The following is a 15,118-nucleotide window of genomic DNA, read 5'->3' as shown; positions in this document are numbered from 1 at the left end:
TGAAAAAGAGAAACCTTCATTTCCTTCACAAATCAAATTCACCAGAGTTCTATGTAGCAGTTTACAGATCTGTTTAATCCTATTTTACAAAGGAGATGTCTCATTACTGTTTAGAGATTATAAATAAAATAGATATGACACATTAAATGTCAAAATGAGTTTCTCCGTTTCATTAGCAAGTAGAGTGCCTTCTTCATGTCTAGACAATGTTACAGGCCAAGATCTAAACAGTGCTTAATGAGAGTAAAAACTGTGAACTGCTTACACCATAAAGATAGCCTAAAACTTGGGAACCCACCAGTATTCCTTCTCTAATCACTGTGAGTGTTTGAATTGTAACAGGAAATGTTGTTTAGTATGATGCCCCTTATGTCTACTTTAGCTTCCTCAGGTATATAATACAATGCCTAGATGTTGTTTGATCTGTTGCTTATCTGCCATGAGGAATATTCCTGGTAGGGTCTGCTCTAGGTAACTTTTCTAGGAAGTTTTAATTCTGCTATTAAGTGAGAGATCAAACATATAGTGTGTTGATATATCTGCTGTCTACGAAAGGTGAAAAAAAAAAGAAATTCTGTCCCCATCAAATCGGTGGCATAAAATGTCTTTAGTTTCACTGCTATTTTTATCTGGTGGTTGAGTGTATATAGGGAGATAGACTGTGGTAAACAGAGATAAGTACAGCAGGGCTTTTTTTTTGTTCATATCCCGCTAAATGCCATTATAGGGGGGAGGCAACCAAAGATTTTCTGCCTAATAATTGAATAGCTCAATGTGAGACTAAGGTGTGACTTTTTTTTTGCTTGCTTGCTTCTTGCACTCACAGGGGAAAGAAAAAATTATGTGGGGAAAAAAGATCTTCTAATTATCTGGGCCTTATTAACTGAATAAAATGAAGTATTGAAAGCAGAAAGGTACTTACAAATTGTTCAACATGTTAAGTAGGAGCAGAGTTTCTTTTCGGTGTTGGTCCTTTCAGCCTGTTTTAAGAATTGTAGCACAGTTCAGTTCCCTCTCAGTTAATTGTTCTGCACAACCCAAAAAGGCAGCCCAACATTTGCAGTAGTAGAACCTCATGATAGCTCTGGACTTTTCTCAGGTGAGCATGGCATTCATCCCAGGTACAAAGTTAAGTTCAGCAGGAGCACTAGAAGTAAACATTATATCATCACAGTAAGGTGGCTTTCCTACCCTCATCTGTTGCAGAAATCAGGCAGGTTATGTAAAAGTAGTGAAGTTAAAGTCACAGAAGAGGAAATGTTCAGAGTAAAGGGGAAATAAGACTTTTTGAAGAAGGTAGTGGTGAAGATGAGGCAGGATCACAATAATTCAATCTTGGTTATTAAAGAAAGCAAACTTAAAGAACATAAGTGACATGGGAGCAACTTTGTTGTGCAGGCTAAGGACCCTTTCCTCTCTAAATTTTGTCCTTAATTAACATAAGACAACAGTAAATTTTTGGGGTTTTCAATTACATCCACTGAAGAAATTTTTTGTTTTGTCCTAGTTGTGCAAATCTCTATTTCCTTCCCTCCATGTTAGGTGCCAATATGTGTGTTTTACTGACTTGTTATCTATCAGAAAAATGTAGACATAAAAGACTTTAGGCTGATTTTCTTCTTGGTCTAACCTAAATTTTGCCTCTTTCAGTTTGTACCCATTACTCCTTGTCCTATCATTACAGTTCCTGATGAAGAATCCCTTTCTGACTTCCCTGTAGGCTCTCTTCAGATACTGGGAGGTTGCTATGAGGTCTCCATGGAACCTTCTCTTCTCCAGGCTGACCAGCCCCAACTCTCTTCGCCTGGTTTTGTAGGAACAGTGCTCCAGTCCTCTAATCCACTTCATGGCCCTCCTCTAGACTTGCTCCAACAGTTCCATGTTCTTCTTATGTTGGGGACACCAGAACTGTGCACAGCACTCCAGGTGCGGTCTCACCAGAGCAGAGCAGAGGGGCGGAATCGCCTCCCACACCCTGCTGGCCACACTGCTTTGGATGCAGCCCAGGATACTTTTGGCATTCTGTACTGCAAGTGCACATTGCTGGCTCATGTTGAGTTTTTCATCAACCCAAGTATCCCCTACATTTTTCCTCCAAGTTTTCTCCACAGGGCTGCTATCAGTTGCTTCTCTGCTCCACCTGTAAATGTGTCTGCAATTGCCATTACCCAGGTCACTTTGTTGAACTCCATAAGGTTTGCATTGGCCTACCTCTCAATCCTGTCAGGGTCCCTCTGGATGGCATCCCTTCCTTCCAACAATAGAACTGGGGATAATTTTAATTAGAAGAAGCCATTGCATGCTGGCTAAGTATATTGCCTCACTGAAGGTAGGGGGGGATGGTAATTTCCATCCATGCTGTTGTAAAATGTTGCTCCATGTAAATAGATGAATGAATAGGAAAAAAGGGAACAATGTAAAAATACTGATGTCTCTGTGTCATGCTATGGCCATGCTTCTACACAGATGTCCATGAAATGAGTTGGGAAGGTGTAAAGGCTGATGAACAGAAGAAAATTAGGAGTGGAGCCACAGCATGGAGGAGTGTAGGGAAAAGTTTGGAGGGAAGAGGAATGGAAGCTTGGCAAAGCTGGTGAGGTCTGTAAAGTGGGTGAAGTGATTTGCAATCAACAAGTGGAGCAAGGGGAAGGAGCTTCCATGGAGATACAAAACAGTTGCTTGATCCTTTACCACTTAAATGTTTTTACCTCATTTATTTCTGGCAGATGAGCAGTTTTGGGACATCCTAGTCCAGGGCAATCTTGTTCTCAAGGAGCTGTTCTTCTAGGTGTGCTGGTGGGAATTTGACAGAAAAAGACAGCAAGTGAACCTGCCAAGCACCTATCTAGGTTAGTTTCTGGGTTACCAAGTATCATGGAGTGGAAATACATGTCTGAGAGAAATGGACTCTTTGTCACAGCAGAGGACTCTCAGTGTTTGGTTCATCTTCTAGGAGTAATGTCCTAACACAAAATAGAGCTGAGGTTTCATATTTAGAACAAGACTTGCCTACTCAACCACTGGCTCTTCTAGTCCATACATAGAATTGTTTTGTAGCTTCGTAAATAATTAAGGTTGCAATGGGAACACAGTCTTGAGAGACTCTTTGGACTTCAGTTTATGGATGGATGTGTGTAGCTATTGTATGGATGTGTGTGTACATGTGCGTGTGTGTATGCTTTTGGAATGATTTCTTTCTAGATTTGTTTGCAGTTGATGACTTGGCTTTTAAAATGGACTGAAATAAACAGTGACAATTAGATAATATCAGGCACTTCTGGATTGGCAATCTAGCATTTGAATTATATCAATAATTTTGGAGTCCAAAGAACAGAACTATAGTTTGAAGTGTGGGAAAGCAACTATAAATTATATCTTGGCAATCTGTGCTCCTTCAATCACTTCCTGAGTATGTTTACTCAGTTTCAAGCCAGAGTGAGTTTTTCTAATGGCAAACATTGCAAGCCAATCTTGATCTGCAAAATGCAACCTGTCGTTTAGCCAATAAAAAAGCTGGACCATGGAAACACTTTGGGATTTCTGTTTCTAATAGAGCACGAAATAACTTTTATTACTACATCATTTTAGTCTTGTCAGTGGAAGTAATTATCTTGCTGGTAACTTCAGCAGATGTGATGCATACTGAAGGCAGGTAGCAATAGTTAAAAACATTATTGTGGAGGCTTAGTTTTGATATATTTCTAATGTAGTCACTGAGGATTCAGAGGTAGGCACCTGAAAGGGTGGATGAGAGGAATTGTGTGTTAGTTTTCCAGTGCTGCTGGGATGAGGAATCATATGAGCCTTTGAAATTGTACAGGGAACCTGTGGATATGAAGACTCTCAGGTCATGGAAGTGTGTTCTGATCTGTGCTGCCACATGGCTACTGCTGCCCAGGACAGTCAAATTAGGAGCAAAGTTTGGGATTTTTTTTGCGGGGGATTTTTTTTTTTTAATATATATGAAGGTGTTCCTGATCCAGAGGAATGCTTAGGAAAAAAATTCTGTTTCTATTCTCCTGGTACTATTAAGTATAGGAAGGGCAGAACAAGTACCTACTTGTTGATGCTGTTGCTAATAGAAATCTGGATTTTATCATTCTGCCTTTATGCACTCAGTAACAGAGAAAGATTTTGAAGTATATTGGGCAATATTCCTTTATTTTACTTTCTGGTGGTGGAGTGCCAGATACATTGTCATTTGAGATTTATGCCAGCGAAAGCCTGCAGTCGTGCATGGTTTGCTCTTTGACCTGCCTCCTCCTTCCTCCCTTTCCTCACCAGTCAGCTGCTATCCCTCTGCCGCTAATTTACATCCCCAAATGAATGAAGCTTAATCCCTAAACCTTAATCCTCCTAAAACCAGCTGAACTTTGTGATCCTATCTTGACTTTGCAGGAGATTAAAAATAAAAAAGAGAGGGGGAGGTGGGGGCTACTTGAAAAAATATGCTTTAACTTCTAAAGAGTGCAGCCATCTTTTATGTTTTTCAGAGGGCTAAAATGCACTGACATTTTATTGATCCATGTAGTTTTCCTTGTTATTTTTTTATTTTCATGTTGAGCTTAATCATTTGGGGTTTCTGTTTCAGTTCTGTTTCCTTGCTGTGCAGTGTGAACTCTTGGCAGGGGAATCTGAGGAAGAGAGCTTTCCAAGGAGACCTTGTTCTGACATAATAATGTGGACTAGGGACAGTGCACTCTGCTATGATACTGCTTCAGAGATGAACATAGGAATGAATCAAAATTTCACAAGCTCTCCCTCTTGGAAAGTAGGGATATTTACTTCAGGAGCCAGGCCAGGTAGCATCTGAATGAGCTGTGCCCTTTCTGCTCCTAGGATTCTGTATTGATGTACTGGCAGCATCTTGTCCCAAAAAATTTCAGGCGGCAGAGGAGGTTGCTCCTCCTCTTTAAGTCGATATATATTTCTTCTCCTATGCATGATGCCCAGTGAATTGGCAATATTCATCTTACCTTTTGCCTAGGTGAATTATCATAGTGTTGGAATGTGAATGCAGTATATCTTTGTGAAGCTACAAGATTTGCTCTACAGACAAAACCAGAGCTGACCTGATAATCGGAGTTTAAATCTCTCTTAATAGGGATGTTGCAGAGTGACAGAGCCGAGAGGGAAGCTCGTCCTCTAGCAGACAGTGAAATGCATCAGCCACTGGAGCTGGTTTGAATGCAATCCCCTCTTGTAAACCCACAGGCAAGGCTTAGAGAGGAGATTCTCTTGTCTGTGACTGGTACTCTGTCTGCCTGTGCTGCTCTCACTTTTAGGCTGAATTGCAGCAACTTCTGCATTTTGGAAGGTTTGGTCAGTACGGAATGTGATTGCTGGCTCTCTCAATAGTGTGTCATGTGGAGAGCACAGACTGGGGAACCTGGAAACCATGGGAAACTCATGGTTTTCCATCTTTAAAGAAATGAACATTATAAAATGTTCAGTCTTTAATTCTGTTACAAAAACAGGAGAGAATTGTACAAGATAGAATTAAATATGGGAATGCTTAAGCACAGAGAAACAATGGGTTAGCTTATTAAAGGGAGGGGGAAGCTCAAAACATAAAAATGAAATTCTTCTTGGTGAAAATCATATAGACAAGCAACTTGTTTTGTTTTATGATTCCTTGGAAAGACAGTATTCTGCACAGCTGTTAGCCACGTAAGAAAGAAATACATATGTGCATATCCAAGTGTGAATATTCCTTACTAATCCAGTTTCCCCAAATACTTGGAATGAAGCTTTCAACAGTGCTTGTTAGATTATAAAAAAAAAAAAATCCCCTCGAGAAACTATGTTCCAAAACCTCAATTCTTATTAGGAAATGAAGCAACTTTCTCATGGCATAAAAATAATGATGCTTTGGGTAAAAGCTTTCAACCATATGGCCCACAGAAATAGCAGGCTTCAGAAAAATTTATCTTAAACAGTACATAAACAATTTATCTTTGCACATGGAAGCTGCACACCAGACAAAACATGTTCTTGCAAAATGCCATTCCTTAGAAAAACATCTTCAGTCTCAATCTTCAGGTAAGACCCTGCAAAACTGCATTATAAAATATATCAAATGGTACAAATGCATGGGAAGGAAGGCCATGTCCCCTGCTGCTTCTGCCAGTGACACAGGAGCCCATGGCACAGACTGCTTGATCACAGGGTTTGTGGGGACTTTTTAGTTGCTAGGCTGAGTTATGGAGATGAAAAAGTGTAGTTTGTACACAAGCAAGTTTTAAAGTTACCACTTTGAGTATATTTAGTGTCTTTTCTGTTATACTTTGGATGAAAATAGACTTCTATTGCACAAACATACATTATCTTCTTTGAGAAGCGTAAAAAAGGAAGAGACATGATCTAATTGAAGTTGGTGAATAAATGAGCAAAATATATTTGTCTGATGAGGCCAATGGTACCTTTTCATAAAGACTTTTAAGTAGCCAGCCTTTGTGTCAGTACACAATCTTTATGGTTGCAAGAGCTTAGCAGTAAGCTTAGACAGCTTTGCCTGTTTTGCTGCTTTTCTCATCAGTGCCTTAATGCCTGCTGATTAAGGGCTCATAAATCTTTGCAATATTAGCAGAGGAGTCCATTTTCATAGCAAATGGCAACATTTCCCTGCCTCCTTCTAGCTGCTATCACACACGTGTGGCATATACTTGTAGGTATCATTGTCACGCTCATGCCATATATTCTGAACAATGAATGCTCTCTTCCTGGTAACCTGAACCTCTTAACCACTGCTAGAGAGTAGCCTTTACTCTTGAGGTCACCTAACTTGGCAAGTCAGTGAGTTAATGGGTCTGAAAAGATTATCCTAGACCAAAATTGATGTAAACATTCTCCTTTCAATGTAGAACGCATGGGCTTGCATGCCTTTCATCTTTCACTGCACATTCCAGATGTTTGCTTCTTTCCTCTCATCGTATATACATGATGGGATAGATAATGTACTGAGCTGAGATTTATGTCTAAGGCATGATGTGTTTGTACTCTACTTCATTACACCTTCTTTTTCCCTTTTATTTGGGAAAGGAGAAGTATCTTAAAAGCCTTTTTTTAAATTCAGGTTTGATTTGTTTATTCAGTGCTTTCCAAAAGCAGTCTAGTTGGAGTTCCTCATCCCCTCTATTTCCTCTGCTGTTGCCCTGCAATACATCTCCTTTCAGTTTAGAGTGACTCTATGACTTGATTGATTTGAAAAAGTTCCAGAAGACAGACCTCAACATTTGCTTTGAAAAGGTCCATATTAAAAAATAAATAATTAAATAACTAACTAGACAAATAAATAAATACCATCAACATAAACCCAGACTTTTTCCTTGATTTATTTTGACAATCAAATGCTAATTTCTAATTTTTCCCCAGGTGATGCACTAATATGTATTCACTATTTAAGATTATGTGAAAACATTCTAAAGTTACAGTGGGTTTCAGTGTTGATCTTTCACTGAGTGTCAGCAGCCCTTAATTGCTAAATGCAATTAAAAAAATTATTTTGTTTTTTGGGTTCAGTCTGGAAGACTCGAAGACTTAACTAATGTTAACTTCTCTGCTATATAGACTTTTTTTTCTTTGGTTCATCCAAATGTCATTTATTTTTCCCAAACAGGCATTTTAGATCTATTAATAAAAGTCAGAATCTGCCGTAGACCACAGTTATTCCTACTTTTTCCTGTTTTTCCAATTCTTTATTTCCATGTTCTTTATTTCACTTTCTGTCAATCCAGAAGAGATTCCTTTTTTCCTCAGTTCAAGGACTATGCAAACACACTTGATGCAAAATGAAAATATATGCTCAAGTTTCAAGAAAAGACATTTTAAGAAAAAGGAAATGTTTTTGAACTATGATAACATCACCATCCAGAAAAGAATTGTGATTATTTCACTCAATAATTAGATATGTTTATATATATATATATATATATATATATTTATGTATCTATTTAAGAGAAACATATATATATATTTTCTCTTACATTAGGCAATTTGTTGCCATTTCACATAGCCTTAGTTTACCTGAAACCTTAATATACTTTACATTAAGGTTAGGAGATTGCATAGATATGTTTCCTCTCTTGAGTTTGAAGAGAAACTGGATTCAAAATTCTTAAAGAAGAGGAAATTATTCAGGTATTTTGAGTTAAAAACACCATCTAACCAAGGGGTACTTGGGAGGGAGCACTCATCTGGTGGTGAAAATGAATAGAGGAAATTTGTCTTCGTAAAATTGTGGGCTTGCATCTGTAGTGCCTTGGTCTGACATGTGAGTTTGTAAACTTCTTAGCTTTCCAGAAAATACTATTAAGGCTTATATCTAGCTACTGGGAAAAATAATAGCACTCGTAAAAGATAAAACATTGAGACTAAGTAATAAGAAGAATTTTTAGCTCAAGGGTGCACATGCCGGGGTGAATTTTATCTTATGTATTTTGGGCTTTTACACCCTTTCACCAAGACATGGGGTATGATTGCATGCTTCCACTTTGTGTACTTTTGTACTTTATTTAAAGAATAAATCACCTTTATCATGTGATAAATTTGTATATCTGTACATTACTTTATAAGATTTTTCAAATTGTTTTAGCAAATTTGACAAGCTAAAACATGAAATATGTTTTTTTCTCATAATTTCTAAAATTTTCACAAATTGATAGATCACTTTCCAGTTATTAATAACCCCTTTGGTCAGACTGTAGGAATTATGTAAATTATCTCTGGTGAGAGAAGGAAATTCATAGTAAATAAACCATCCAGCTGAAGCAAACTTGCAGTAAGTGAATTGTCTCACTAAAAAGGGGCTTGATTATTTGATTTCTCTTGGCAGTTTGCTAAGTCTTTGCCATGAATTCAAAAATCACTCTCAGCAAATTTACTGTACAGATCTTGGGTTCTTGGAGCTGCATTATTGGAAGGCTGGAATTTGTCTGTTAGGCTTTTATGTCTGAAAGCATAAATTAAGATTATTTAAAAGAAGGCAGTGGGCAACTGGGATTGTCAGCAGAGTAATTCTCTCCCATTAATACCTTTAATTGGTCTTGTGCCTAATTTGCATAGCTAATTCATTAAGGGCTGTTTAATCCAGCTCTTAGTAGCTTCTTATTTGTCTGCATGAGCCTTCTGTAAGAGCAGACAAGCTTTAGATGTGGTGCTCTGTAGTCCCTTGACACAGTAGTTTTGCATGTAAGGCTCAGGGAACCCCTCCACTCCCTGGTGGCACTGTGTTATGGGATCATTCTGCTACCCTGAGGAAAGACATGGTGATGAAAAAATAGTGAGCCACTTTAGCAAGCATAAACTCCTGTGAAATTTTGTATTTGCTGTTTTCCATCACAGTGTAGGCATATTGTCTACTAATGCTCTTATCTTTAACACTTTACTTTCCCATTTTAAATATAATTAATTAATATTATGCTAAGGTAGTAAATGTAATATTACATTGCAATAAAACCAGTTTTAAAGTTTTGCTGCACACAGCTAAAATATGAAACCGGAATTATGCTAAGGAATAGAGATGCTGTTCTCTCGTTGATCCTGACACTTTGGGGCTTTTATGATATTTGTTTCTGTGGTATGATGAGAGATTTAGTATTGTGGAGAATGTCTGGAAGCCTTCAGTGAAAAAAAGGAAAAGTCATATTTTGCAGATTTTAATTTTCTGTAGTTGACTGAAAGATTAAAGCATGTTTTTTCTTGCTTTGCACTGATGTATTTCATTCTGATTTTAAAACTTAAATTTTGCTTTTGGTCCTCTGTGTAACAACTTTCATATCGACTTGCTTACCACATGTGAAACATAAAATCAGTGTTGCAGGCATGCATTTTTTTTTTTTACATTATGATATAATCTGTTTCTTTGTCTTTCAAAAATCTAATTCAGCTTTTCTTTCTCCTGTGGCAGGATGACAAGGACTTGGTTCATGAGTTTGTTGTTGCTGAAGGTCTGACTTGCTTAATCAAAGTGGGAGCAGAAGCTGACCAAAATTATCAGAACTACATCCTGAGAGGTAAAGGAAATGCATCCAAAAGTTTTTTTTATTGCTTGGAAGCTCTCACAGGTCTGCACCAACTTTCTGTGCAAAGTGTCTTTGAACTTGCTTCTGTTTGGTCTTGATTCTTTCACGTTATGCATAAAGCTAAGGGAAGATTAATGCTCACCACTGAGCAGAATGAACTGGAATATTTGGAATTGTAATATTCTCCCCATTGTTCACCTTTTCTTGTAGATTACACTGCAGATCTCTAATTCTAGGAAAGAAAAGGCATTCTAAAGCCTTTACTGGATAACTGTGTCAGAAGGCACAGAACAAAGTGGACTGTGGAGTCTGGTCATCTTTTACAAAGGAGCTGCTGTGAACAGGTTGAACTGTTCAGAGCAGGAGGAGTTCTGTGAGCTGTGTTTCTCTCCTTTCTTGCAGTGATGGGTGGCTGTTGACCTCCCAAGCAGCATGGAGGGTTTTCTCCATGCTGCTTAGACAGTTGAAAACTCCCGGGGAAACAGAGAGGGGCAGCACCTAGACTGCTCCATCACCCGGTTGGGAGATGTGTTTTCTTATTTTCTTATTTCTTTTCTTAATTAATTTCCCAGAATGCAACATCATTGGTATCTCTTGGATATCATGCAGTATTTATGGAATAGACTAGGAGAAAGTTACACCTTAAGGGGTCAGTTTGCTGGAAACCATTTTAAGCTATGTGGCATTTTGGAGTTAAACAGGTAATGAGAGGCTTATGTTCTGTTCTTTGCACTTAAAAGATAACTGGCAAAGGTGGGGTTTGGAGAGGGATTTGGAAAAAGGTGTGCTACGTGATTAGAAAGCTGATTTCCTCTGTTGTGGGGCAAATGGATGCATGTGTTTTTCATCTAGCCAGGGAACCTGGGCTGTAAGTTTGGAGAGTTTCTTCAGTATTTGAGGGGAGAATAGTCACTTCAAGGGATTTTTGCTGCTGGATGATCTCATAGTAAATGGAGGCTGATTACAAATACATAATTGTGGTAGATTGCTCATTTGAGTTTTCTTAGACTGACGTATATAGCTGTATTTAAAAATGTCACTTTGAGGTATTTAACTGCTAAAACCCAAACTACACATTGTGGGGCAAAACAAACCCCCAGAAACAAGAAAAATAAGTAGAAGGATTTTGTACAAACCAGAAATTATTATTGCACAAACTTGAATTATGGAAAGCAAGGATTCAAACAGTAAGTGAAGCTTCATGTGAAGACATTGAAGATAAGACCAGGCTTGGAGGTGTAAAAGAAGCAAACCAGTACTACAGGAATTATGTTCCATGTCAGTAGCTGTGCAGTCACATAAAAGTACTTGAATAGAAGACAAGGACACAGAGACATGTGCAATTAGAAGTTTCTGGGAAAAAACTGGCCATAGATGATCTTGGAAAATTCAGACTGGAAGCAAAATAAAAGTGCTGTATGGGACATTCTGGCCCTTAGTCTAGGAGCCTTCCCATTCTCCTTCCCTTCCCATACCCTAATGCATCCAGCATTCAAGGAGATCTAATGGTCTCTTTCTTGTGGTGGCTTTCAAGAGCCTGGTTTCCATGATCTAAAATTAGAAATTTTCATGTGAATTCAATTAAAGATAAAACAGAGACTTAGTGTCAATGTCCATGGCATCATACAAATGCAACTGCAAACTCACCTTGTTGCATTGTTATTAAGTGATTACAGCTTGTTCAAAATTAACGTAACAAAACAACATTGACAATAACAAAAACTAACTATGTTGAAGTATGCCATAAAGGTAAAAACATTCTTTTAGGAAGATGCTTTTAGGGATTGGTAGCTTCTGAAATCAGGGGGTTTTTTTCCCTATACTGCTGCTGTGTGGAGCTGAAGTTTCTCTCTGAGTAGTGTATCCTAGTATCCTTTACAATAATACTATTTTTTCTTTGTGATGTGAGCTTCATTTCAGTTTTGGTCTTGATTGTCTTTCAGGAATTTCAAAGGTTGTTACAACTCCAAAATTATGTCAGGTGGTTTGCAGTTCCAGGAGGCATCATGTACTTTCTTAGTAGGTCTCCATGTGCAATGAGATAACAATAGATTTGGAAGTACGGTTTTTTTTGGTGACAGTTGTGTGTACCTGTTGCAATGCTGCATTTTACAAAACCTGGAGTACTGGTAAATACGTGAATAAATTTTACTGAAGGTACATCACTGTTAGCACAGAGATGGGTCCTGTAAGCTCTAAGATTAGTGTTACATAGTGGAGATTTGAGAAGTAAAAAGTAGTCTTTTTTTAGACATTTTTTGCCTTCCTGCTGTGTTGTCCTTGTTCTGCAGACCCTTTTGGAGTGGAATATTCTTATTTTCATTGCATTTAGCCTAAATCATGAATAGATGGGATTTCTCCTAAGTTCCATATTCTGGCATTTCTCCAGCACCTTTGGTGTCATTCACTCTTTTCCTGTGGCAATTCTAACTCAGCCACTTGTGACGGTAAGTGGCAGCCTTAGGCACAGCATAACCTCGTTTGCTTGGAGGACTCACCTACATGAAACTGTTCATCACCTTTACTGAGCAATTTCCCAGTGTTTCATATCAACTTGTTTGCCTGCACTCATCAAGAAATGGCTATGTACCTTGGAGGGAAAATAGGCTGGAAATACACATAGGCTTAAGGGCTGTAGGTGCCTCAGTGTAGCTGCTTCAACTCCAGGTACAAGTTGTTTCTTGAAGATATTATTTTCCTTTTTCCAAAAGGCTGCATTGTTTCACTCTAATGTTCCCTAGTTGTGAATTTCTGCTAAGGGGTTTTGACTTGGTTCAAGTCAGACTGAGCTGCCAAAAATGATTAAATATGAGTCATGAAAATTTTAGTTACTTTGGTGGGTGAGTGTAGAGAAGGTAAGGAGATTTTATGTACGGTGTTGAGAAATACAGACAGTTTATTGTTGAATACTAAGGAAGAACTGTTTATTTCTTCTCAGGTCCCTGCACTAGGGCTATTTGGCTGTATCTTTCCCAAAGGATTCCCTTCTGTCAGCACATAACCTATAGACTGGAAGCCAACAGTAGCCAGGCTTCTCTCAAGGGTTTCTTTTTAAAAAATCTGGCTTAGAAAACAGCTTTTGATTCTCCTTATTTAACAGTTCTTAAAATGAAATTTATTCTCCAATGTTCCTTTTAATTATTATGGCCATCTAAAGAAACCGTGTTTTGAGGGACTTCCCCCCCCATGGAAACAGGCTTGTTTCCCTTTTGTTATTTCTTCCCTCTTCCATTTTTTCCACAAAGATGAAGAACTTCATTGGATAACACTGAAGTTAAAATTTTCTGTCCAGGTTACAAGATTGCAGTATGCTGGATGTTACCTAAATATTCAAAACCAGCTAGGACTAAAGTTAATGAAAATATCCATTACTGATGAGGATTAATATAAACCTTACTGTAATTTTGAAGAATCTTTGGATATAATTTTGAGAGCATCTGTTCCTTGCACAGAATAAGAAAACAACACATGAAATGCCGTGGTAGCCATGCTTTCTGATAATTTGGCCAGTGCTGTTGGGAAGGTGAGGAAAAGAACAAAGCAGCTTGTGCAGACCAAGGCTTGATTCTTTTAAAGATATACTTAATAAGTAAGCTATGAGGTTCAGGGATGGCTTTGCTGGCCCTGTGATGTAAGTTCTGCCTGGTGGGGTCCTGTGCTGTCTGTCCCTCAGATCAAATGAGAAGGTTGTCAAAAGGTCATCCAGTCTCATTTGTAGGGTCTAATTGTGTACTTGGGTCCATATTTGGCTGCTTATGGATTCAGATCAGTATTTAGAAGTCTCCATAATTAGATGAAAACTAGATATTGTTCTTGTGATCTGAAAGCACAAGCCAAGTGTTCAGTCTGAGCAGGCAAAGGCCTTCACCTTGCTGCAAGGTCTAAGGAGCTAAGGCTGAGGGAAAAAATAGGACAGCAGTCATAGCAGACTAGTCATAAGTGCTCATACTAGACTATGCTTAAATCAAATTCAGCTTTTGGATGCAGCTCTCTGATTTAGTGAGAGCTGTGTGCTTATATGGAGAATAAGAATTTGAGTGTCAAGTCTGGATGAGAGATGGTTTCAATTTTGTTGGGCAGTTTTGAATTTCTAGTGCAGGGTTTTTTAAAAAAGAAGAAATAAAGTGCTTGGAGGAGCCTAGGAGTTATGATTTGAGGTAATATTTGTGCTTTAAGTTAACCACTCTCCTGTAAATCCCTAAACCATTACTGTAATCTAAAATTAAAGATAATTAGAATCCTAAAAGATTTAGGTTGAAAAAGGCCCTCAATATCACTGAGTTCAGCCATTAACCTAACATTGCCAAATCCACCATGAAACTATGGCCCTAAGCACCATGTCTGCACTTCCTTTAAGTATCTCCAAGGGCAGTATAGTCAAAACTTCAATAATTTAGACTTAATTCACTAATCTGGGCAGAACACTAGGTTGCAGTAGACCATTTTCCTTTCACATACTCTGCACTTCTGATAAAGTGCTGAAGTCCTGTGTGTTTCTACAGATATTGGTGCAAGCACAGAAGATATTGGTAATGGACCTGAGTAAGGGATTTGACATACTCTGAGGGACAGTGACATACCAGTTAAGAGGATTAAAGGTTTATAAATTCATGCACAAAGTCAACAGCATCTTCAGTCTGATAGAACAGCACCTTTACTATTATTATATGCCCTACAGTTTTTTTGTTATAAATAGTAAATAGTAGTTTGTTTTGGAATTGCATTTGTACAAGCATACTTTTATCTTCATGCAGATAGCATGAGTATACAATAATGCTCTTTTTTCCCTTTTTTTTTTCTGTGTTTTGCAAGACTTTTGGGGGCTTCTAAGTAGTTTTATGAGGGGCTTTTACTAGAAAAGTTCTGTATGAGTCCTAAAATGTAAATAAAAAAGAACTGAGTGTTAAAACACTAAAATCACATGTGAAACATAATTCCAAGGCACATTTTGATCTTTTTTATATGCTTAAATTATGAGGGATCCATTAAAACATTTTCCTTCAGTTTTTCTGATAGTTGCAATTTGCACAGATGTAAACTGCCAGCGATGGAGAAGTTCCCAAGAGGAGCCGTGACTTCCAAAGGTAGAGCAATGA

General features: G+C 38.1%; 1 protein-coding gene across 4 annotated transcripts in view; it reads left to right on the top strand.

Annotated features, from left to right (window-relative positions):
* Positions 1-15,118, top strand: part of FHOD3 (formin homology 2 domain containing 3) — a 374,964-nt gene that overhangs the window by 176,116 nt on the left and 183,730 nt on the right. For all 4 annotated transcript variants that reach the window (XM_054284852.1, XM_054284853.1, XM_054284851.1 and 1 more), the window contains exon 5: positions 9,908-10,013. In XM_054284852.1, the coding sequence (XP_054140827.1) occupies positions 9,908-10,013 (106 nt within the window). The remainder of the gene's footprint in view (positions 1-9,907; positions 10,014-15,118) is intronic.

This window comes from Melozone crissalis, unplaced genomic scaffold (genome assembly GCF_028551555.1).
Source record: "Melozone crissalis strain CALT ecotype California unplaced genomic scaffold, PUWL_Pcris_2 ptg000042l_1, whole genome shotgun sequence".
Lineage (NCBI taxonomy): Eukaryota > Metazoa > Chordata > Aves > Passeriformes > Passerellidae > Melozone > Melozone crissalis.
This window is presented reverse-complemented; position numbering and strand designations above follow the sequence as displayed.